This window comes from Pelophylax lessonae, assembly GCF_965119305.1.
Source record: "Pelophylax lessonae genome assembly, chromosome: 1".
Classification (NCBI taxonomy): Eukaryota; Metazoa; Chordata; class Amphibia; order Anura; family Ranidae; genus Pelophylax; species Pelophylax lessonae.
Genome location: NC_138768.1, coordinates 610203375 through 610228666, shown reverse-complemented (window position 1 = coordinate 610228666; position 25292 = coordinate 610203375). Strand labels below are relative to the sequence as shown.

At 42.8% G+C, this 25292-nt stretch overlaps 1 protein-coding gene across 4 annotated transcripts; it reads right to left on the bottom strand.

Moving 5' to 3' along the window:
- Positions 1 to 274: 274 nt before the first annotated feature.
- OSTC (oligosaccharyltransferase complex non-catalytic subunit) lies at positions 275 to 15503 on the bottom strand (the record flags this gene model as incomplete). Of its 4 annotated transcripts, none has more annotated exons than XM_082275792.1 (5): positions 15402 to 15503; positions 15180 to 15328; positions 8082 to 8175; positions 3728 to 3925; positions 275 to 498 (listed from the first exon to the last, which is right to left on the bottom strand). In XM_082275792.1, the coding sequence occupies exons 2-5, from the start codon at positions 15316 to 15318 to the stop codon at positions 480 to 482; spliced, it is 450 nt and encodes a 149-aa protein (XP_082131918.1). In that variant the 5' UTR covers positions 15319 to 15328; positions 15402 to 15503. The 4 variants fall into 4 exon arrangements, with proteins under 4 accessions (XP_082131918.1, XP_082131916.1, XP_082131917.1 ...); XM_082275790.1 differs by having other exon boundaries at positions 15409 to 15503; XM_082275791.1 differs by lacking the exon at positions 15402 to 15503 and having other exon boundaries at positions 15180 to 15395.
- Between the last annotated feature and the right edge of the window lie 9789 nt (positions 15504 to 25292).

Here is a 25292-nt window from a genome sequence, read left to right as displayed (position 1 = left end):
AGACAGCATGTCCTACACAGTCACAGATTTGAAGAAAATATTACACTGGAGGATTTCTTTAATTTTCCATACAGTTTCTTCTGGGTTCCAGTATGCATTTTGCAAGAATTTTTTCTCCAGGTCAGAAGACCAGCTTGGTTATTCCTGACCATCCTTACCAACAAGTAAGGATCTCCAGTTGCTGTTCAATGAACACCTTCCTGGAAACCACATACTTAAACAGATTATGTATTTTGCCCAAATACACTATAGAATCATGCAGAAATACATAAAATTACCAAAACAGAAGGTTTTATTCTGAACGAAATAAGGATATAATGCAGTGAAAAAAAAAAATTACAAAAATATTTTGCGGTCGGTAACCCTTGCTTCTTTTCTTGCCACTTGCACACAATTTCTACATCTTTTTACAGTGTGGACGTTGCATTCCTTCCAATCATTACTGCTATAAAACTGCAAAGTGTTGATGATAGGCGTCTTTAGCTCATCAAATATCCTCTGTAAGAAAGAAAAAAATGACAAATATTCTTGCATCATTGGAGTGTGTAAACATGAAACTAAGAGTCTGCAAGCAAAACTAACTGCACACACACAGAATGTGCGACTGACGTACCAACATAAAATTCATTTTAAGGGTTAGTTCACTTTTACGAAAAAAAAAAATTGACCAAGCAGATAAGGGGTGCCTGAAGATAAAAACAAACTGTACAGATTTACCTAAAGTTGAATAATACCCTTGCTATAGGTGTAGGTCATTTGTGTACCTCCTGAACAACTCCTAGGACAATGCCAAGAGAGACTTGGTCATTACTGCTCACCTCCACCATCAAAGGAGTGAGCTCCCAAACAAAGCGGAGCTTAGATCTACTGCATCAGGAGAAAGAAATTGTGAAAGTGCAGTGCTTTGTGAATCAGAGAAAGATCTCGCTCCTGTAATGGTGGGGGTGAACAGTAATGACTAGGCCTCTCTTAGCAATGTTCCGGGAGTATTCCAGTCAGGCTTCATAAAGGTACATAAATGGCCTACATCTATGCAAGGGCATTATTCAACTTTGAAAGCTGCACAGTTTTTAATTTTATCTACATGACACCTCTTATCTGCATAGGCAGTTTTTTTTTGGTAAAAAGGTGAACTAACTTAAGTGTTTTAATATACAGAAGCAAAATTTTATCCATTACAAAGAAGCTGCCAAGGCCTTGTTCACAGGGGTTTCGGTTTACATAACAGCAGTGTGCGCAGTACAAGTTTTACCAAGAATCTGCAGAGTTTTAAGCATTACTTTTGAAGAATTCAACCTTTAGGTCCACTTTAGAGATGCTAAGCACAAATCCTAATATGAGTGCTTCCTTTAGGCAATCTGCTAGTAGGCTTTAGTAAGCTTCAGCACTAGTTGTTTAAACCCTTGTTCACACCAGTGTGATTTGTCATGCGATTTGACAGTTCCAAACCGCATGACAAGTTGCATGCCCTTGTTGGCAATGGAACCGTTCAAATAGTTGCGACTCGTTTTGCAGCAACTTTGAAAAAGGTTCCTGCACTACTATGACAATTTTATTACAACTTGTATAGACTGAAGTCGCAAGCCACAATGAAATAGGCAGTGCAAATAGCACTGATGTGCGGCTTTGAAATCGCACTGAAGTAGCGCGATTTAAAATGATTGTAAAGTCTTGTTAAACAAAAAAAAAAGATCCAAGCTGCAGCTGTGTGTCCATTCAGACATGGAGCTGCCGTTTGGCCCCACCCCTCTCTCTTGATTGACTTTGATTGACATCCGTGGGAGCCAATGGCTGTGTCTCTGCCAATCAGCAGGGAAAGTCCCAGATGGCCGAGGGAATTTGTAGACATCGCTGGATAGAGATAGGGCTCAGGTAAGTATTAGGGGGTGCGGGGGGGGCAGCTACACACAGAAGGCTTTTTATCTTAAAATAAGGTATTAAGATAAAAAAAACTTCTGCCTTTACAACTCCTTTAAAGCGGTTGTAAACCCTAGAATAGAAAAAAAAAAAAAACCTGCAAGACAAAGGCATAATGAGCTAGTATGCATCGCATACTAGCCCATTATGTGTAACTTACCTTACAACGAAGCCCCCACACAGACCCCCGGACATCGCTGCGGGCGCTGCCATGATCCCTCGCCGTCTCTTCCGGGTTCGGCGGCTCCGGCGCGGTGATTGGCCGGAAGAGACGGCTCCGGCGCGATGATTGGCCGGAGCCGCAATGACGTCACTCCCGCGCATGCGCGCGGGAGTGATTTTCCGGCAAGCTCCCGGCAAATAAATTGAAGGTCTCCCCAGACCTTCAGAGCGCGAGCGGCTGCATGTACTGTAAATACCTCCTTATTTAGGTTGTAAATGTTTATGCAAGTTTTTGTATATTTGAACTAATTGGCAAACAACTCAGGTTTTGCCTATTAAAACACAACGTGGGAGCTTTGTATCTTAAAGGCCATGATCCTTTTAAACTAGTACCCACTGGCAGTGCATGCTTCCAAACAGAAGCACATGTACTCATTTGTAAAAGTTTACCATGTTTCTGCTTCACAAGGCTTCCTTTGGCTCCCCCTAGGGATTGGCAGACTCAGTGATTAATAGGAAGGCACTTAAAAAGTGGGACAGTAGTCAGATCTAAGCTAGGCTTTACAGGAAAAGCGTATGCAGTTTCAGCTTTGTAATTATCTGGATCCACTAAGCAATATAACATGCAGCTTTCACATAGGCTTCATGCACACTGGGCTTAAAAACCACCAGTTCCCTTCGCAGAAAAAAAAAAAAAACGCTCATACAGAGCGTTTTTGTACACATGTAGGTGCGTTTAGCAGTTTAGCTGCCAGAAAACTCCAACCAAAAATGCAAACAAGACTATGTACCCGCTCCAACCAAAAAAAAAAAAAAAAGGCTCCATTACTGTCGGTGTTGGGGTAGAACCAAACTTCAGTTTTTAACTGAGGTTCGGCTTGAAGGAAAATACATATTTGATCATCATATGTTTGAACCAAATTGCCCAGGGTTGTGAAAAGTTACTTTAACCACACATAAAGTAAAAGTGTAGGGAAACCTTTTTTTTAATATTGGATGGAGTAAGAGAGGGTTATAACCCCTGTAAGTTTTTTGTTTTCCATCTGTGTTCCATTGGAGAGATTTCCTTTCACTTCTGGACCCATATCCAAAACCGGAGGTAATCCCTGCAAATTAGTGGAATCCCTTGGTGCCCCCCCCCCCCCCGGTCATCAGAATTAGTGTCCACATTGGAAAATTTCCCCTTTTATTACTTTTCTGAGGACAACCCAAAGTTTGGGATTTTCTCTTACTTTCAATGATAATGGTAAACAGGACAAATAGAGAGGGTGAATTTTCCTAACAGGGGGCACACAGACAGCAATAAAAACCTGGCAGGTGTTCTAATTCATCTCCATTCGATCCAAAAATAAAACAGTTTTGCCTTTAGCTATACTTTTAAATATTAACTTTCAGAGAATGGAAGTTTGAATCTCACTCTATGGGACAAGCAGACAACCAGTATCTGGGACACACTGATGAATTAGGGCCTTGACAGTGTACTATATATCTTACCTGTGAAAGGAACTGAAAAACATGGACTATTAGCTGGCCTTTAGAATGGTAACAAACTATTTTAACTATAGGTATGAAATGACAGAAAACAGTAGACAGACACAAAGTGGACATTTATCTTAGGGTAACATGATGCATATATGTGAAAACTTACGGCAACTTCATCCTCATGAAGACTCTTGCCATGAAGAAGCTGAGCAGAACACAAACAAATCCAATAAAAAGCAGCAAGAATCTGTTCAGCTTTGGAATATTTGGTGCATTGGATCGATCCAGGATAATGAATCCTAAACCTCCCATAGTAAAAAGGAAGCTTGATGCCAGTCCTTCCATGATATACTGACCATTCACTCTGTGGAGACATTACATCTATAAATGTATACACAATCTTAGGCAATAAAGTGCAGCATATTCTACCACATATACTTAAACATACATTACAGGAACCACTTAAAGCGGTAGTATACCAATTTTTGTGACTTTTACCAAAAGGTAAGCCTATAATAAGGCTTACCTGTAGGTACAATTAATATCTCCTAAACCCGCACGGTTTAGGAGATATTTGCACTGCATGCAGCAGCTGTCGCTAGCGGCGCATGCGCTCTGAAGGTCCAGCGGTAAGCTTTTCGTAATGAGCTAGTATGCGATGCATACTAGCTCATTATGCCTTTGTCTTGCAGGGTTTTTTTTTTTCTTTTTTTGGAGTATACTACCGCTTTAAACCTCTACATGAATCGTGATGTAAAATTATAAAAATACAAGGCATCTCCAACAAGCACTAACAACAACTTCAATCTTCTAAAGTGCAAACATAGCTAGAGTTTAGCAACCAACCGTGGGCCGGTACATTTGTAACATGTTACACCCTGAATATGAATGTAACATTTTACGAAGGGTGAACATATCCTTTAAAAAAAAAAAAAAAAAAACAGTGGGGGTGAAGTGAAACCCCACCTCCTTCCCCTGCTTTCTGGCCAGTAACCGAGCTCCACGTGCTTCACACATACGCAGTAGGGATCTGCCCATTAAGCCTTCCCTTACCGGCAATGGCGGCGGCAGCATCCGACAGCTGATGAAAACATTGGCTGGGGTGCTGACATTGCTGGATTCCAGGACAGGTAAGTGTCCTTATATTAAAAGTCAGCAGCTACAGTGTGCAGAACACCGCTTTAAGGTGTTGCAGTAGTTAGGCAGAGTATGTCATTTTTGATCAATGTGCCAAACATTTGGATTCTGTGATTGACAGTAAAATGTGTTGTAATGGGCACCATACCTATATATTTTAATCTTTGTAAACTATCCCTGATGTTCAACATTCAAATATAAATATTGGTCACTGAGGTCATTCAGACAAATGAGAATTGGCCACTGTGGCAGATGGTCAAATTGTAACAACTACACCAAATTTAGGTTGGGGACCTATGTCAGCAAAGCAAGCAGATACCATCTGTGGATGGAGACAATATTTACTTAGTGATGAAAGGATTGTCTAGGAAAGTTACCAGTGGAAATTTGATGAACGATGCCTATACAATATTCTTTCCACTCTGTGGATGGAAGTACAAAGACATCCTGGAAACTACAATCTTGTATAGCCTGCATTATTTTGCCTTTTTTCATATTTAGGGATCCAAGATTTTGTTTCATTACACATATAACATTTAACATATGTAAGAAATACATTTGACAACCAAATGAATAACTGCACATGTAGATGGCCTTGCTTAGGCAGCGTGGGAAAAAAAGGCAATAGAAGCTGTAGCATCTCAGACAGTTTTGCCCCTCTATTGCGGAGGATTTACTTTTTGCCCAACAGAAGTCAGCTGCTCATTTATCCCAGTGCAAAGTCCCTATGCTATCTCCAGAAGTAACTTAAGAGTGTCCTCTGAAGTAAAGAAGGCTGCAAAAAGATTGCAGAAGGCTGCAGTACACAGAGTCTAATGTCCTATCTGTTTTTTCTCCAGCTGCGACAAGGCCACTTAGGAGGTGTACTGCAAGTGAAATAAATATGGCCTTGCTTTACGTTTGTTTTCAGAATATCAATGCACTAATCGACTGACTCTGAGCCATTGCTTGTGGTACTTATCGGCTTTATCCACTGCAGGTCAGAAAAACCGTTGTCGATAAAGATTTTGGTGGCAGGAAAAAAAACTTGAGAATATGGAGCATTAAGGGTAATGCAGCACCCACTCTCCTCCTCGTGTCCCATTCCCAACTGCTGACATTGTCCTTTAAATAATAAGTTCACCTTTTTTTTTTTTTTTTTTTTTAAAAAACATCTTTATGCGGGGGGCAGAGGATTTGTAACATGTTACACTCTAAATATGGTTGTAACATGTTCCAAAAAGGTGAACTTATCCTTTAACCACTTGCCTACTGGGCACTTTCACCCCCTTTGTGCCCAGGCGAATTTCCAGCTTTCAGTGTGGTCGCATTTTGAAGGACAATTGGGTGGTCATGCCACACTGTAGCCATCTGAAATTTGTATCATTTATTTTGAGACCGACAGAACTTTCTTTTGGTGGCAATTAATCACCACTGGGTTTTTTATTTTTTGCTAAACAAAGAAAAAAAAAAAAAAAAAAAAAAAACACAATTTTTTCTTTGTTTGAGTCATAAAGTTTTGCAAATAAATCATTTTTCTTCTTCATTGATGTGCGCTGATGAGGCTACACTGATCAGGCAGCACAGATGGGCACTGATAAGCTACACTGATGATTAGGGCAATGTAAATGTCCTCTTTCACGGGATCGCCAGTTATCTGCTTTCCTTTTCTCAGGCAGCGACAGGGCTGAGGAAAGGAAATGCCGATAGCTGGCATTTGCTTACATGTGATAAGCTGTGATTGGACATACAGTGCATCCGGAAAGTATTCACAGCGCTTCACTTTTTCCACATTTTGTTAGGTTACAGTTTTATTCCAAAATTAAATGCATTATTTTCCTCAAAATTCTACAAGCAATACCCCATAAAGACAACGTGAAAGAAGTTTGTTTGAAATCTTCAAATTTTATTCAAATTAAAAAATCTAAAAAAAATCCCAGGTACATAATTATTCACAGCCTTTTCCCAATACTTTGTTGAAGCACCAATCACAGCCTTAAGTATTTTTGAGTATGATGCTACAAGCTTGGCACACCTATTTTGGACAGTTTCTCCCATTCTTCTTTGCAGGACCTCTCAAGCTCCATGAGGTTGGATGGGGAGCGTCGGTGCAAAGCCATTTTCAGATCTCTCCAGAGATGTTCAATCGGGTTCAAGTCTGGGCCACTAAAGGACATTCACAGAGTTGTCGGATAGCCACTTCTTTGATATCTTGGTTGTGTGCTTAGGGTCGTTGTCCTGTTGAAAGATTTTCAGTCTGAGGTCCAGAGCGCTCTGGAGTAGGTTTTTATCAAGGATGTCTCTGTGCATAGCTGCACTCATCTTTACCTCGATCCTGACTAGTCTTCCAGTTCCTGCCACTGAAAAACATTCCCATAGCATGATGCTGCCACAACCATGCTTCACTGTAGGGATGGTATTGGCCAGGTGATGAGCAGTGCCTAGTTTCTTCCAGACATGACGCTTGTCATTCAGACCAAAGAGTTCAATCTTTGTTTGATCAGACCAGAGAATATTGTTTCTCATGGTCAGAGTCCTTCAGATGCCTTTTGGCAAACTCCAGGCAGGCTGTCATGTGCCTTTTACTGAGGAGTGGCTTCCGTCTGGCCACTCTACCACACTGGTCTGATTGGTGGAGTGCTGCAGAGATGGTTGTTCTTCTGGAAGGTTCTCCTCTCTTCAAAGAGAAACGCTGAAGGTCTGTCAGAGTGACCATCAGGTTCTTGGTCACCTCCCTGACTAAGGTCCTTCTCCCCTGATCACTCAGCTTGGCTGGGCACCCCGCTCTGGGAAGACACCTGGTGGTTCCAAACTTCATCCACTTATGGATGATGGAGACCACTGTGCTCATTGGGACATTTAATGCTGTAGAATTTTTTCTGTACCAGTACCCAGAGATGTGCCTTGATACAATCCTGTCTGGGAGGTCTACAAACAATTCATTGGACTTCATGGCATGGCTTGTGCTGACATGCACTGTTAACTGTGGTACCTTATATAGACAGGTGTGTGCCTTTCCAAATCATGTCTAATCAACTGAATTTACCACAGGCGGACTCCAATCAAATTGTATCAACACTCCAAGGATGATCAGTGGAAACAGGATGCACCTGAGCTCAATTTAAGTGTCATGGCAAAGGCTGTAAATACTTATGTACATGTGAATACTTTCCAGATGCACTGTAGCTGATAACATTTTAAAGGGCCGCTGTGATTGGCCCCTTACCTCGATCTGTGATCAGTTTCCAAAGGGTGCGGGGTTCTGTGAGGACGTCAAGAGGTGCCCTCCCAGAACTAGACTACTACACTGTAGTGGTCATTTGGCTATAGTGCGGTTGACAAGTGGTTAAAAAAAGATAAGAAGAAACCAAGTTAGGAAGGTTTTACACATCTTTTGCGCTCACCTGTAGGCCAGGAAAGCTACCGGTCTTTGGTGTCCATGTTCATCGGTCATGGATCCGACACTAGGTGGTTCCACAATGACATCATAAATGATCCCTAGGTGCACAGACACAAAGAGAAGGAAGAAAAACAATGTAAAAAAAAAAAAAAAAAAAAAAAAATTTTTAAATAAAATACATTTTCCTAACTGAATAGAGAAAGTAACATCTCACACAATCAAAATGAAAGAAAAAAACATGGAAAAGAAAAGATGAAACAATCTTGCATCCTTTAAACCTTTAACCTGTAGGGGTGATCCAGGCAAAAAAACCTTATTCAGTTTGGTCCCATCTGCTCTTGTAGTAAAGAAAGTTCCAGACCCCCAAAGACAACATGGGATAAACTCCTAGGATCAACAACCCTTCATTTTTTTATATTAAAATGAATAGTTTAAAGGTTGTGCTTTTACATACGGTATGTAGTTATATACTTTCAAACTACTGAATATTTTAATGCCAATTTCTTTAAAAAAACTATTCCACATTTTCACAACTTCTACCATTAAAAAAAAAAAAAAAAAAAAAAAACACAACACTTTACATATCCACAGATTAAGGCTGAACTCCAGTCACACAAACACTGACAGGTGACACTGTCAGTACAGTGAAGACATTTAAAACTTACTCTACAGTATGACTAAAGGCAAAACTTTTTTGGGGGTTTTGGATAGAGTGGAGATAAATTAGAACTACCATCAGCTTTTTATACCTGTCTGTGCCCCCTTTTTATGTTAAAGAAATCCCACCAGAACATGAATAGAGGGGAATTTTCCTATGGGGATGCTGATTCTGGTGACAACCAGGAATTCCCTCACTTTGGAGGGATTTGCTCTCACTTCCTGTTTTTACTATGAAAGTGAAGGGAAATCTCCCCAATGGGACATATATGGCAAAAAACTGAGGGTTAATAACCCTCCATTACTCCATAATTGAAAAAAAAGCTTTGACTTTAGTTCTACTTTAAATATTTTACGGATTCAATATAGAAGTCAAGTGATCTGATCAGACCGCTTTTCTCGTATTTCACTTCAGGGCTGCGGGCCATTTATCATTACAACGTAACTGCCAACTACATTTCTCTGCATTCCACACCGCCCATCAATAGGGAGAGGAGTGGTAGGCTAAAGTCAACGTCATTCACAACTTGTAATGACATCAGGGCCCCAGAGTCACTACCAGCTACATTTGTAAATGGGTAAAAATTGGTGTTAGCAAGGACTGTCAGTAACGCTGCAACCATCTGCTCTGAAAGAAAGTCTCTTGGTCATTTAGGATTTTCCTAATAGCTGTAATTCAGCACTGATACTAATTTGTAATAAAGGACAACTCCCAAGAATTTATTTTTGATGTGCGGAGTAGGGCTGCAACTAACCATTATTTTCATACTCGATTAGTTGGCCGATTTTTGTCGATTAGTCCGATAATAACCTTAAAAAAAAGTGTTGTGGATAATTTAAGTAATATGTAAAGTTTTTTTTTTTTTAAAAAAGGTAATTTATTCTTAAATATCTCTATGCAGGGGTAAATATAAATCGCACTTTGTGCTTTTCTGCAGCTTCTCCTTAAAGTCTATTGAAACCACAAAAGCAAAAAAAAAGCACAGTTTTTGTGTTGGAAAAAAGTCCTTGACCCTTTAGGCAGCGACTGAAAAAAGCACAGATGTGAACGCGTCCCATAGGAAACCATGTTAAACGAACTGTAGTACGTTTCTGCAAAAAGCATTGATTAGTTGTTTCGGTCCAAGTGCAGACTAACCGGGAGCTAACCGTAATAAGGTACCTCTAGGAATGCTCCAAAAAACAATAAGGTGTAACCACCCTTCTCCTGTGCTTGGTATCCAGGCCCCTCGACCACACAGTCCACGGGACTGACAACTGGCTTCTCAGATGGCTAGAGTCTTGCTGCCCTTAACGGACTGGGGTAGTCCACCGATACTAAAAGCAAGAAGAACAAAAAGGGCGCACCAACCTAGCGCATTATCCTCAATATAAGGCTTTATTTAAATGACATAAAAAATGGCTACTCACAGACGTAGATAAAAGTAAAGCGTATCAAGCTGGATTGCTCAAAAGTCCGTGTTTAGTCCATATAATCGTTCATGATGAGATGACTGACGCGTTTCAAGTCCTAGCCTCTTGGTGGCTCTGAGGAAGAGGCTAGGCCTCGAAACGCGCCAGTCATATTTATTCAGGATAATGCGCTAGGTTGGTGCGCCCTTTTTGTTCTTCTTACCTCTAGGAATGCATCTGTTCCTTTATTACTGGTTTCAATGATGGCGGATAGTATAGCCCTCACCCTACAGTGGGGTTGGACAAAGAACAGTGCAGCTTCTGTGCTTTCCTGTCACTGAGCCAGACAAATAGTAAAAGCTTTACTATCAGCCATTATTGAAACAGTAAATAATAATAATAAAAAAAAAATGGCAGCAATTCTGGAACGATCATTGCAGTTAACCATTTGCTACCCAGCTCATTGAAAAAAATGCAGGCTGACTTTTTTTTTTTTAAATGCTAGTAGTATAGCTATCATGATGATGCTTTGGCCTCAATGCTTTTTGAGCCATCAAAACAGATCAATTACAGACTTAGGATTACAACACTTTTCTCACACTCAGGCGCTGCAAGGGCCCAAGTCTGTCAGACAAATTCAGCCTGGCAACTAGCATTTCAGAAACAAGGCCTGTGGTGGCAGAAAACATATTTCTAAACTCAGGGCTGGACAAATCCCAGGTGCCAGGTCACCATGGGGACTAGAAATTGTGTCCTGGCGCCGCCTGGATTAACAGTGTACTGCAATCGCAATGTCATTTCAGTTTCTGTGCGATTTCAGTAAAGGTATGATTTTGTCTCCCTCTCCCCCCACCACTGCCTCCCACTGACTTCAATGCAAAAAGGGTGGGTCCATTCAAAGCTGGGTGCTTTGAGATTACGGCAGAATCTTTTCAATGGCACCTAAAACGCGGTGCGGTTTTTCTGTGATTGCTGTACGGCAAATCACATTACGTGAAGCTTGTTGTCCAAAAAAAGCTCCTGCTCCTTTTAGGGGGACAAGCTTCACACAAAGCGATTTGCCGCACAGTAAATAGACAATTGCAGAAAAAGCACACTGTGCGTTGGGTGCAATTGAAAATGACACCTGGACCTGCGTTTTGCGATTGCAGTGCATTTTCAGATCGCAGGCAGAATCACAGTGATCCTACCGCAATATCAAAATGCCCAGGTGTAAATGTGAATATGGGGCACAAATTACTTGCCTTGCCCTGGGCTCTGACAACCCATACTATGCTTAAAAAAAAAGAAACTGGCTTTTAGATTCAAAGCAAATTTTTCAAGCCCGGTCTCACTTCACAAATGGGATTGGTTAAAGTGTTTTTTTTTTTTTTTTTTTTTTTTTTAACCTCAATGCATTCTCTGCGTTAAAAGGTAAAAAACCTATGAGCTTCAGCTGCCTCCCCAGATCCCCCCCCCCCCCCCCTCTGAAAGAAAAACCTTACCTGAGCCAATCTCAGTCCAGCATTATGCATGAGAGCAGCGCCGCTGCTGTCTCTCTCCCTCTTTACTGAACTGTGCGAGAACCATTGGCTCCCGCTGCTGTCAATCAAATCCAGTGATGAGGGAGTGGGAGTTCAGGGCTGAGCCACACTGTGTGTCAATAGATGCACACAGTGCAGCTCAGGATTAAGCCCACAACTCCCCTAGAAAGCAGCTTGTTGGAGGGGTACTGGAAGGTGGGCAGAGCTAGAAGCGCTGGCGGGGGACCCAAGAAGAGGACCATCAGGGCTACTCTGTGCAAAACCATTACACAGAGCAGGTAAGTATAAAATATTTACTATTTTAAAAAACGAAAAGGCCAACCTTTAATATCACTTTAAAGAAGGCCAATTCAACCGCCATCCTGTGTCTATGGCCAGGTTTAAAGGATAAGTTTCTAAAAATAAATACATATTTTTTTTGCCAGTAAAAAAAAAAAGTGCATTTATTATTTTAATTTTTTAAAGGAGCCTGTAAAGCATTGCACCAGGGATCAGATCACTGGTCCAACTTTAGGCTCCTGAAGACTGTCAGTGTATCTGTCTACTTGCACCTCATATGGGCAGGCAGTTACTGAATGACAGGAAGTACTTGTAGCTCATTTATTCACAGATTGTGACAGAGGGTGGCGCTGTCACAATGAGGGGGGGGGGGGGGATTGGCGAGAGGCTGTAGGAGCTGAAACAGGTTGCATGCTCCACCCCCAAAAAAAAAAAAAAAAAACACACCACACACACTAAACATATTTCCAAAGGTGAACTTATCCTATAACATGACAAATTTTCCTTAAGTCACGCATGTTATGCAAAATGCTAACACCTTTAACACAATTTAGCGGACATGATCTATGTACCTATTTAACTGTGCAAGTATGTATGAAAAAAACTTTACATAGACCAAAATATGTACATTTATAATATTCAAAACTACCGGTAGTTGGGTGGACAATCACTGCACAAGGCATAAGGAGAAAGTAAACTTGAAGTAGATATAGTAAAAACTCATTAAATAAATATTACATATATATTTAAACACAATTAGTGTAACCTTTTGAATCTGACTTTGTGTCAGTTTTCTGCAATCTACTGTACATTGCAACCTGATTGGAAAAGGGAGGGGCAACATTAGGGGGTCAATCAGATGTTCTGGATGCAAATTAGCTGACAAGGAACATGTTGGTAAAAGGTGCTGGCTGGCTGGCAGGTGATATTTGCCCCCCCCCCCCCCCCATTTGTTTTAACCCTGAAATACTCACATCACCGCAACCCTGTGCAATGCATGCAGTTATGGTGCAGCCCCATTTAATGCACGATATGGGGGCGTATAATTTTTGCCATGGATCAAAGCATCGCAACATGTGTATAATGCCACCGTGCTAGGTAATTGGGGGGGGGGGGCAAATAAACTTCAGACAACCGCCCATTTTAACTGCTATCCACTTCTCTAAGCCACAATAGTGAATGAGCCCTTAACAGATTCTAAAATGATACCTATTCATGGCAAAATGACAGAATCCCACAGTAGCCCAAACCTCAGGCACCCTATACCATGCTTCTTTGCTGCTCCTCAATATTCAGTGCTTCTGGGTATAAGGGGGCATGTGACATCCTCCCAGCATGCAGTGCTCAGGCTTGAGAGGGCAACTGTCAGGCCCAAACACCACCAAAAGAGGGAGGGAGTGACATCAACCCTGAGTAAACATTAAAAACCATCAAAAATGTATTACATAGAAGTTAGGGCTTAGGTCTCAGAACAAAGTTGGGGGTGGTGTGGAGTGCAGAGAAGGGGAGTATAAATGGGTCAGACTACAGTTAAAGAGTCTCTTTAAAGAGGGGCTATACTCCCCTCCCGCTCCATTGCCAGCATCTTCGCCCAGTCTTCTTCCCGGTTATTATTATTATTCAGGATTTATATAGCGCCAACAGTTTGCACAGCGTTAGGGCAGGCATTACAGTTACAATACAGGAGAAATTGAAGGGCCCTGCTCATTAGGTTCCAGCTCTTTGGCTATATTGGGGTGATGGAACTCCCACGCAGGGATGAGTTCATGCTTTTTCAGATCCCCCCAGAAAGCTGTTATCAATACTGGGCCAATCATACGTGGCCAGGCCATTCTTTGCTCTGCAGCTGAATGTATACATAACTCTTGTATACGTGGGGCTTTGTATTAGGGAGTGCTTCAGCCACTTATAATTGGCCTAGCACAGATGACAGCTTCCTGGTAGGATTCATCATATGGATTTACTGCCAGTTCACATATATGCAATGTGGAAACCCTGCAACCACTGCGGGTTCCCGCATCGCATTCAAATCACAGGCAGTTCACGCTGCCATATGTGAATCGCTGGGGGTGTCAATACAAAGTTAACAGAACCCCCAGATCAGTTTGCATATCGCAGTGCAAAGTGACAGCTCGGACATGAATCAGATCGCATTGATGTGAACCACCATGTGATCTGATTCTCCTGCAGACCCAAAAAGGATCCTGTGGGTGTTCTGTCTGAATCCAATGCAAATTCACCCATACAATCTGTATGGCTGAATTTGCATCACACAGACATCGCATGTGATTTTCAGAGCAGTGCGCTCCGAATTACACGCGACGTCTGTCATCGCTATAGTGTGAACCGGTACTTAGACCATGTAGAAAGATGATCCGCACACCGGTTGTTGCTCTTAAAAAATCTTCATTATTTTTTTTTTAAACCACAATGTACAAACACAGATAAAATCAGTTGATGCGTTTCAGGTATGACTAATGCCTTATAGGCAGAAACGCGTTAACTGATTTTACCTGCCGTTTTACGCTGCGGTTTTCGAATAAAATGAAGACTTCTTAAGCGCAACAACTGGCGTGCGGATCATCTTTCTACATTAACTACCCAGCTAACGACTGTGGATTGAGCACCCGGGAGATCTATCATCAATTTTATATGGGTAGTAGTACTGATTCCTCTGTTTGCACTCAGGATTTGACCATACCCGAGCTCATCCCTACATCCATGTACACAAGAGAGGATTCTAGCACCCAGCAGATGCTGCGGGTGTCCACGGAGCTGTATGTGCAATCCAGTGTACATTGCCAAAGAGATTGCAAACAGATGGGAAACAATACTAAAATGAAAAGCCTACAATAGGGCACAGTCTACATTTATAGGTTCCAGTTTATAGAAAGAGCTGTGATCAGAGCACATATTACTGTGGTTATGGGATCTGTGTCATTGCCCCCCTCCTCTATCAGTGCTTTGCAGCATCTGGAAGACCAGGAGCTGACACATACAGATATACAGTATTTATATATGTACCTGTAATACAGTGGGTGTATATATCAATCAAGGCTTGGCAATGGCAGTATGTGCCATACTGCACCCAGTAGAAAGCCCAGCACCCGAACCTGTGGGACATGGTATGACCCCCAGCTATGATTAATGACTGATACCAGGTATGATTGTGGCAGTGTGTTCCATAGGATTATGCAGCAAACCCTGCATGTATGAATGAGAAGTGCAGATGTCAGTAGCTGTGTACTTACCTCCAGTGATGAGGAAGTAGGAGACCACCACCACGGCGTACACCGTCATAGCTGAGGGCATATGGAGCCAGGACGGCTTCTTCAGCTTCAAGTTGGGACATTCCAGCACTGAAAACGGGATTCTGTAGAGAGTCTCCATCCTTCACCCCCTGCACACAATACAGACACGTCATTCACTGATCACACACAATGTCTTCACCATTATCTGCACCGCTTACTGACCACTTACCGCTGTGTACCAGGATGGGAAGGGGAGGGTAGCGCTGGCCTGACGTGGCGAAGCAGCCGGAGAGGGGCGGGACACACACCGGAAGTGGTCAGAGGAGGTAGAGTGGACGGAACATCCGCATACTGTATACCTATCAGATCTAAAACCGGAAGTGACGTTCGGACGAGACCAACTTACTACGCATGCGCCATGCGTTCCAACATGGCCGCTATGCGTTCCAATGGGTTTCCTAATGTGACAGAACTGTGACAGAACAGGAAGCAGCTGCAGACATCTTCTTACATCTACGCAAGTCTTGTATTTTACATTTATTTTAGCAGTAAACTAACCTTATAGCCTGAATAACAGTATTACATTTCTATTCTTATTGTAATATAGTAAATATAGCGAGAAACCTGCAGGTAGAAGGTGGTGATGGCCATCTTGGTACACCCCGCACTGCTCAGCGACAAACTGATTATGTAGTGAAATAGACTCTTTCACTCGGTCGCTGTGAAATAGTCTATTTCAGTATATAAGGGGAGTTTACTGCTAAAATAAATGTAAAATTCAAGACTTGCGTGGGTGTAAGTAGATGTCCGCCGCTGCTTCGTGTTCTGTCACATTAGGGAACTTATTGGAATGCACAGCTACCATGTTGGAACGCATGACACATGCGCAGTAAGTTATTCTTGTCCAAACGTCACTTCCGGTTGCAGAATCTAATAGGTAGTGGTATTCTGATAGAACACTGCCCATCAGAAAATGCAACGGAAAGGACGTTGCCAGCAAAATTGCATACTGAGCATGTGCTATGTGCTCCAACATGGCCGCTATGCTTTAAATAGATTTCCTAATCTGGCGGAACATGAAGGCGGGCGGTATTCTATCAGAATACCGCTATCCATCAGAAAATGCAACGGAAGTGACGTTGCCAACAAAATTGCTTACTGCGCATGCTCTATGCGTTCCAACATGGCCGCTATGCGATTCAATAAGTTTCCTAATGTGACAGAACATGAAGGCAGCAGTGGACATCTTCTTACACCCAGCAGAGTCTTAAATTTCACAGGTATTTTAGCAGTAAACTGACCTTTTATACTAAAATAGACTATTTCACCGCGACCGAGTAAAATTTTCACTATATAATCAGTTTTGCGCTGAGCAGTGCGGATTGTACCAAGATGGCCATTGCTACCTTCTGGCTGCAGGCTTGTCGCTGTATTTACTAGAATAATAAAAATGCATTAATGTATAAACATATTTAAGTATATAACAAGAGTTTACTAATAAAATAAGTGTGAAATTGAAGACTTGCGTGGGGGTAGGAAGATGTCCGCTGATGCTTTCGTGTTCTGTCAGATTAGGAAACCTAATAGAATACACAGCGCATGCACACATGCACATTAAAGCAGAGTCCCCCCCCCCCTTCAAAAATTAAAAGTCAGCAGCTACACATACTGTAGCTGCTGACTTTTAATATTAGGACACTTACCTGTCCTGGAGTCCAGCAATATCTGCACCGCAGCCGATGTTTCCATCGGCTGTCGGTTGCTGCCGCCACCATCGCCGATATGACTGATCGGTTCTGAACTCAATCAAGCCATCAGCGGGAGCGCGCCCCAGAGCGGCGGGAATGAGCGACGTAGCCCTACGTCGGTTTGCCTGTAGGGGGCTGACTGCCACAGTAAATAGCCGTGTGGCGGTCGGCAAGTGGTTAATAAACACAAAAATTAGTGGAACTCTGCTTTAGTGCCGGTTCACATTTCTGCGATGCGGGAACGCTGCGAATATACAGCGTGTTCCCACATCGCATCCGCACCCCTGGCAGTTCACACTGCCATATGCGATAAGCTGGGGGTGATAATTAAAAGTTAATGACACCCCCAAATCAGATTGCATATCGCAGTGCGATCTGAAAGTTCGCACAGAATCGGATCGCACTAGTGTGAACCACCATGCGATCCGATTCTGCTGCGGACCAAAAAAAGGGTCCTGTGCGTGTTTTAGTGCGATTGCGGTGCGAATTTGCACCGCACAGACATCGCATGTAATTTTAGGAGCAGTGCGCTCCGAATTACATGCGATCTCCGTGATCGCACAAATGTGAACCGGCACTTAGGTCCTGCTAGATCACTTCAGGCTGGTCCCTATTGCAGGTATAGCTACAGTATGTAAAACATTTAAAAAAAAGCACCTATATAGTTTAAAATTCGCTCTGCTCTGCACATGCTCATTTGACTCTTCATTTTTAAACACTGCTGAGTTTTTAGAGGCTAATTTGCTGTCAGCCTTACCCTCCTATCCTTTACAGCCAAGGAAGCTGCTTGTGTTTTATCTGCAACTGCCATGGTGTTGAACATGTAATCAGTTATGAGAAGAAAGGGGATTCCCCTGGGATTGGGACTTTTTAGGCACCAATAGATAAATGTTTCAACAAGTAATATTAATAAATGTTTTAATGAAAAAAATATACAAAAAAAGGGGAAACATTTGAACATGCAAATATATACATAAAAACAATTGCAAGCACACGTGTATGTGCAATGTAACCAGAGAAACTCAACCAAAAGGACCAGAAGATCCGACGCGTTTCGGGGTTCTTGAGACCCCTTCGTCAGGGATAACGCTAATGTCCTATCTGTAAGTATTCAAAAAGATAAAATGTATAATGTTCTAACAGACCATATCTGTTTATACAGTGTATGCACAACATATTTTGACAGATGGTTTTTACTTACAAGGTTGGTTTACACATGAGTTTAAGGCTTGCGGATTAAAAACAGGAGGAAAGCTGTGATCCAAGTGCCGCCGTATGCCTGAAAGGTTTTTTTTGTTTCTTTTTCCTTTTCCTTTAAGCTGTTATGCAACCATCATAAGATGGAGAAAGGGGGGATAGACTTGTGATCCTCAAAAGTCTCCTGATTCAGGGCAGCTGGAGTCCAAAAGTAGCTTGGCTTAGCGGGATAGGTCAGACATTGGCCTGTCCATACTGCAAAAGACCATATAAGGAAAAGGATGTAATTGCTGAGAAAATGCTATAAATATTTGTCTCTTTTCTTAACAAAAATATGTCCCTGATAGGAAAAGAGGGACTGCCAGAACAATAATGTATCTCCATTTAAGAGTCCCGTGAATACCACCATGTTTATCTTATAACAATTGAAGTTTTATTATTAGAAAGAAAAAAAAAAAAAAAAGAAAAAGAATAAAGAAGAAAAAATGCCAATGAAAACCACACCATATAACCAAATGTGCACTGAATACATATAAACCCAGTGTAGTTGTATGGCTGTAGGCAAAAAAGATACACAACTCAAACCAAAAAGGAAGAGCAAATGCATAATGGCATATCACAGGAGTCCAAAGAGACACTATTTGTTCTGGCAGAAAGGCACAAGAATGAGAATCTCAAACAGTGCCCCAGAAAGTAAAAAAGATTGAGAAGAAAAAATATAAATGAAGGGATCTTTGTGGAAAATACCTTTGAGATGACAGAGGATCAGAGATCTGCATGGACACCCTTCTCCCAGCAATGGATCGCATAAATGATCCACGCTGGGAGCCGGTATTATAGCGTCCATGCAGCTGATCCCCATTAAGCAAATAAATGCAGATCACCGCCGCCAGCTGAGGGCTCCCTGGGCGGTGTCTGCCTGGTCACGGACACTGCGCCCGACGTATAGATGTGCGTCATGGCGCCGGATGTGGGCGTGATCGGCACGTCACTGCCCACCGACGCGGAAGTGATGTCAGCGCGTCGCACAGGAAGTGCGGTCGCTGACATTCCGGGGATGTGGCTGACACTGGGAAGTGTCAGCAGAGTGTGCACATATCTACCCGGATGGGGGGGGCATGCCAATGATTGACAAGTCCCGCTTTCCGTGCCGGGCTGTACTGAATAGGAGAGAATAGGGGGATCGCTATTTGTCATATCATGAAACTCTAGTATTTTTGGTAACAACTTACACAGAAAGCAAACCACTTTGGGATGAATTGAAATAAGTTGAAATTTATAATGATTGTGTCAGATTGACGATTAAATAGGCATTTGGCAGAAAATTACAGGATATTCGCAGCAGCATCAGGATCTACGCAACATAGTTTCCAAATACTGGCACCTTCTGGCTTTGGATCCTCTGTTGGGTCCTAATGTACCCCAGACACCTCAGTTTACATACAGGAGGGCTCCCGCACTTAGGGACAAATTAGTTTCGAGCGAGTTCAAGCAACCACCTAAATCTGACCCGTGTAAATACAGGGGCACATACATGTGTGGATCTTGCAATTATTGCAAATTCATGCATGTGCAACGTGATATCATTCTACCCAACGGTACAAAATTTCAGGCAAAGCATTTTGCGAACTGCCGTACCATTGGGGTGGTTTACCTTCTGCTTTGTAACTGTAATTGCTTTTATGTGGGCAAGACCAAATTGGAGTTTTGGAGGCGCATATATAGGCACATCAGGAGCATGCAGACATGCGATCCTGAACTACCCCTAGGACGTCACGTTGCATTAGTACATGCGGGCATTTTTCCAAAGGTCAAGTTCTTGGTGTTGGACCGTATCCATCCCAGCTCCAGGGGCGGAGACTGGAACAAACGTCTCCTGCAGCTGGAGCTTCGATGGATGTATTCACTTAGAGCTACTGAGCCCCCCGGGCTTAACGAGGCAGTCTCGTTTAAGCCTTTTTTGGAAGGTTTTCATTCGGGTGGGATGGAGAAATAGCAGATAATTTTATGTATTTTTATGCTGTATCCCGTCTTCCTCAATTGGCTTTGTCATATACATTTTATATTTGTTATATACTGTATTATAATAACTTTGTATTATGTATTTTGTATATATTAATGCCCATGTATATATTTTGTTTTCCCAATTTTGCCCATTGTAAAAAAACAGGTCGACAGCTGTGCCCGCCATCTGCCAAATGCCTATTTAATCGTCAATCTGACACAATCATTATAAATTTCAACTTATTTCAATTCATCCCAAAGTGGTTTGCTTTCTGTGTAAGTTGTTACCAAAAATACTAGAGTTTCATGATATGACAAATAGCGATCCCCCTATTCTCTCCTATTCAGTACAGCCCGGCACGGAAAGCGGGACTTGTCAATCATTGGCATGCCCCCCCCATCCGGGTAGATATGTGCACACTCTGCTGACACTTCCCAGTGTCAGCCACATCCCCGGAATGTCAGCGACCGCACTTCCTGTGCGACGCGCTGACATCACTTCCGCGTCGGTGGGCAGTGACGTGCCGATCACGCCCACATCCGGCGCCATGACGCACATCTATACGTCGGGCGCAGTGTCCGTGACCAGGCAGACACCGCCCAGGGAGCCCTCAGCTGGCGGCGGTGATCTGCATTTATTTGCTTAATGGGGATCAGCTGCATGGACGCTATAATACCGGCTCCCAGCGTGGATCATTTATGCGATCCATTGCTGGGAGAAGGGTGTCCATGCAGATCTCTGATCCTCTGTCATCTCAAAGGTATTTTCCACAAAGATCCCTTCATTTATATTTTTTCTTCTCAATCTTTTTTACTTTCTGGGGTACTGTTTGAGATTCTCATTCTTGTGCCTTTCTGCCAGAACAAATAGTGTCTCTTTGGACTCCTGTGATATGCCATTATGCATTTGCTCTTCCTTTTTGGTTTGAGTTGTGTATCTTTTTTGCCTACAGCCATACAACTACACTGGGTTTATATGTATTCAGTGCACATTTGGTTATATGGTGTGGTTTTCATTGGCATTTTTTCTTCTTTATTCTTTTTCTTTTTTTTTTTTTTTTCTTTCTAATAATAAAACTTCAATTGTTATAAGATAAACATGGTGGTATTCACGGGACTCTTAAATGGAGATACATTATTGTTCTGGCAGTCCCTCTTTTCCTATCAGGGACATATTTTTGTTAAGAAAAGAGACAAATATTTATAGCATTTTCTCAGCAATTACATCCTTTTCCTTATATGGTCTTTTGCAGTATGGACAGGCCAATGTCTGACCTATCCCGCTAAGCCAAGCTACTTTTGGACTCCAGCTGCCCTGAATCAGGAGACTTTTGAGGATCACAAGTCTATCCCCCCTTTCTCCATCTTATGATGGTTGCATAACAGCTTAAAGGAAAAGGAAAAAGAAACAAAAAAAACCTTTCAGGCATACGGCGGCACTTGGATCACAGCTTTCCTCCTGTTTTTAATCCGCAAGCCTTAAACTCATGTGTAAACCAACCTTGTAAGTAAAAACCATCTGTCAAAATATGTTGTGCATACACTGTATAATGTGAAGATGGTACAGCGCCACTAGATAAATTAACTAACTAAAAGAAAGGAGGTGAACCAATGTCCATAAGTCCATATAGAGGAAAAGGAATCAAATGCTGAAATTGTAGCCACAGATCCAACAAAATTCTTGCAAAGGAAATTTCTTGGCTGAGATCACACAAAAAAGGGGGATGTACCCTTACCAGATAGTTGGACCCCCTATTACGGAAGGTCAGACAGGCGTGCGAAATCAGTCACCAGAATTCCTCTCCGAACAACCACAGAACCTCCGGATAAGGACCATGGAACCGGTAGACCTCAGTGGACTCCAGGTGTACAAAGGGAATGACCTCCAATAATACAAATGGGGGCGCACATGGTGAAGTATGTACGGTTTTTATTAAATAAAAAAGGTTAAAAAACTCACATGTGACTGCTTGATACAGGCATGTTATTCAATTGATTGGCCGCGGCTGGAACAGCGTGACTGCATGGGGGCTAGCGTACCTGACGCGTTTCGTCCTGCAAAAGGCGTTTTCAAAGGCAAAAGCCCCCCATATGCAGCACGCTTTTATAGGGTGCCCCTGATCGTTTGTAATGCGGCCATGTTGTCACTTCCGGTGCGTGATGACGCACTTCCGCTTCCGGTGCGTGATAACGCACTTCCGCTTCCGGTGCGTGATGACGCACTTCCGGTCGCGGCGTGCGTGATGACGCACTTCCGGTTTATCAATCAGCATCGCTGTGAGGCGGTGCTGAACTACCAGAAGCCTGACGTAGGAAGCTCAGAAAGGAGGCAGAGAAGACAGTCAGCAAAGGAGGATGGAAGTCACCCGACCGCCCAAGGCCAGCCGGAAAAGACCCATCAAATCGCAAACCATCCCCCCAAAACCATAAGCTAACAGCAAATTGAAAAAATATGGTCCAGCCACATTACAAACGATCTAATATGCAATGTATAATTACATAGTGGAAACAAAAAAATATTGCAACCAGGTTGAATACAAAAACACATATAAACAAGTGCATTACATATAAAACCTAATTAAATGAGTTACAAACTAGTACCGATAATAAAATCAATGATAAATTTTAAACCCATCTGCATGCAATGACTTAAAATTGAATACATTGAAGGTCACATAGTATATATGAGATACTATAGTAACCAATCTTGCCCGGTGGTATCTACATATCCACTGGGACAGCAAAACCTCCATAACTGTTCAAAGTAAGAGAAGGAAAAATAGGATAAGCAAATTTGCAGTGGAAGAATGATGCTTCCATAGCAATCTTAGTCTTAGGGGTACAGAAAAAAGTTCCCAAGCAGTGCACTCAAGTTGTTGTACTTAGATGCGGGTGCAGTGCCGGGGGTACTGGGACACTAAAGAAAAAAAAAAAAAAAAAAAAAAAAAAAAAAAAAAAAAAAAAAAAAAGAGACAATAGACAGCAAGTAAAAGAGGGTCTAGGGAGTCAATCTGCCAATCAACTATTGTTGATAAAGCAGTTGACATCCCAATCCACGTTGAGACCAAAGGGGGTGTAACACTTCAAGTCAAAAATCCACCTGGTCTCAAGTCTTGAGATTTCCCTCCTCACATTGCTCCCCCTCCAGTGTGGGGTAAATTTGTCAATGCCTATAATCCTGGTCCCAGCAGCTTTTTTATGGTGACATTCCAGGAAATGTCTCGAAACAGAATGTTTCGGAAAACCTCGACGGATATTACCAAGGTGTTCATTCACTCTGGTTTTCATGGCTCGGGTGGTCCTACCCACGTACTGGTATCCGCACGGGCATTCCAGCATATAGACTACGTTCTCTGTTGTACATGTGATGAACGTGTCAATAGGGTAGCTTTTCTGTGTTGCTTTGGAACGAAATGATAGAACCTTTCGTTCCTTTATGGCATTAGCTTTGCAAACCACACATCGCCTGCAGGGGAAGAACCCTTTTATTTCAGGAAAGAGGTGAGTGGTCCTAGCAGGAGGGTCCACGATGTTTGGTGCCACTCTAAGTCTCAAAGGCGGGGCGCCCTTAAACACCACTGTGGGCCTTTCCCCAACAACAGGAGCCAACACTCTATCGTTTTTCAATACATTCCAATGACGATTGAAGATTTTCCTGATGTCCCGAAATTGGTGAGTGTATGGAGTCACAAAAGCGGTGGTAAATGCTGCATTAGGCTCCCTGTTAGCCCTAGAACCTGCTAGCATGCTCGTTCTATCTAGGCCAGCCACTTCCTGAATCGCTAAATCCAGTTCAGAGTTGGAGTACCCTTTATCTAGGAACCTCCAATGCCTCTTTGTTTAATCCCCCTGGTCCCTTGGCTCCTTCACTGGGCGTGTTCAAGGACCTGGTGATTAAGGATTTGGAGAAACTGGAGGTCAAACGCATGTATGCTGATAGGAGGTTTGATGCTGGGTTAAAATCTCTGCAGTCCAGAGATGATCTGGTGGTTAGACCAGCAGATAAGGGAGGGGGGATTGTGGTCTTGGATAAGACAGCTTATCTGACAGAGATGTCCAATATCCTGTCGGATCGGGACACTTATTCACTTCTAAGATCCAATCCCACCCGTAAATACAAGAAAGAGCTGACCACACTAGTAGAGAAGGCATTTGAGGACAATATCCTCAATAAAAAGGAGAAACTGTTTTTGATCCCTATGGCTCCAAGGGTACCCGTCATGTACTACCTCCCTAAGGTCCACAAGAATCCGGTTAACCCGCCGGGCCGCCCCATCATCAGCGGGATAGATTCTGTGACTTCAAGGGTTGGTAAGTACATTGACGGGTACCTACAGCCATTGGTGGTTTCCACCCCCACCTTTCTGAGGGATTCGACACAGGTGATCCGGCTCTTGGATGGGATACAGTGGAGGGAGGGCTATCTGCTGGCTACCGCAGATGTTGCCTCCCTCTACACTATTATTTCCCACGAGCACGGGCACCAGGCAGTTTCTTCCTTCCTACAGAGGGACTCACTGCTCATCCCAGCACAAAGGGAATTGGTCCTTAATCTCCTCTCCTTTGCCATGACCCACAACTACTTCTGGTTTGGGGGTACTTATTACCTCCAGACCAGGGGAGTTGCCATGGGTGCCAAGTTCGCCCCTAGCATGGCGAACTTGTTCATGGCAAAGTGGGAGGAGGATTTCATCTTTAAGGACCAACGTAACGAGCTAGTGATGTGGAAAAGGTACATCGACGATGTGCTTCTCATTTGGGATGGCACCGTCGAGTCCCTTTCCCAGTTCTTTGAGGATTTGAACACTAATATCTTTGGGATACGCCTACAGCATGAGGCGAGTTCATCCAATATTCACTTCCTCGACCTCAACATTACAGTTAAAGGTAGCGAATTGGTGACTACTACTTTTTTTAAAGCCACGGATCGTAATGGCTATATTGGGACCGACAGTTACCATCACCCCTCGTGGCTTAAGTCGGTGCCCAAAAGCCAGTTTACAAGGATCCGTAGGAATTGTACCCTAATTGAGGACTACTTCCAGCAAGCACGAGTCCTTAAAGGGAGGTTCCTAGATAAAGGGTACTCCAACTCTGAACTGGATTTAGCGATTCAGGAAGTGGCTGGCCTAGATAGAACGAGCATGCTAGCAGGTTCTAGGGC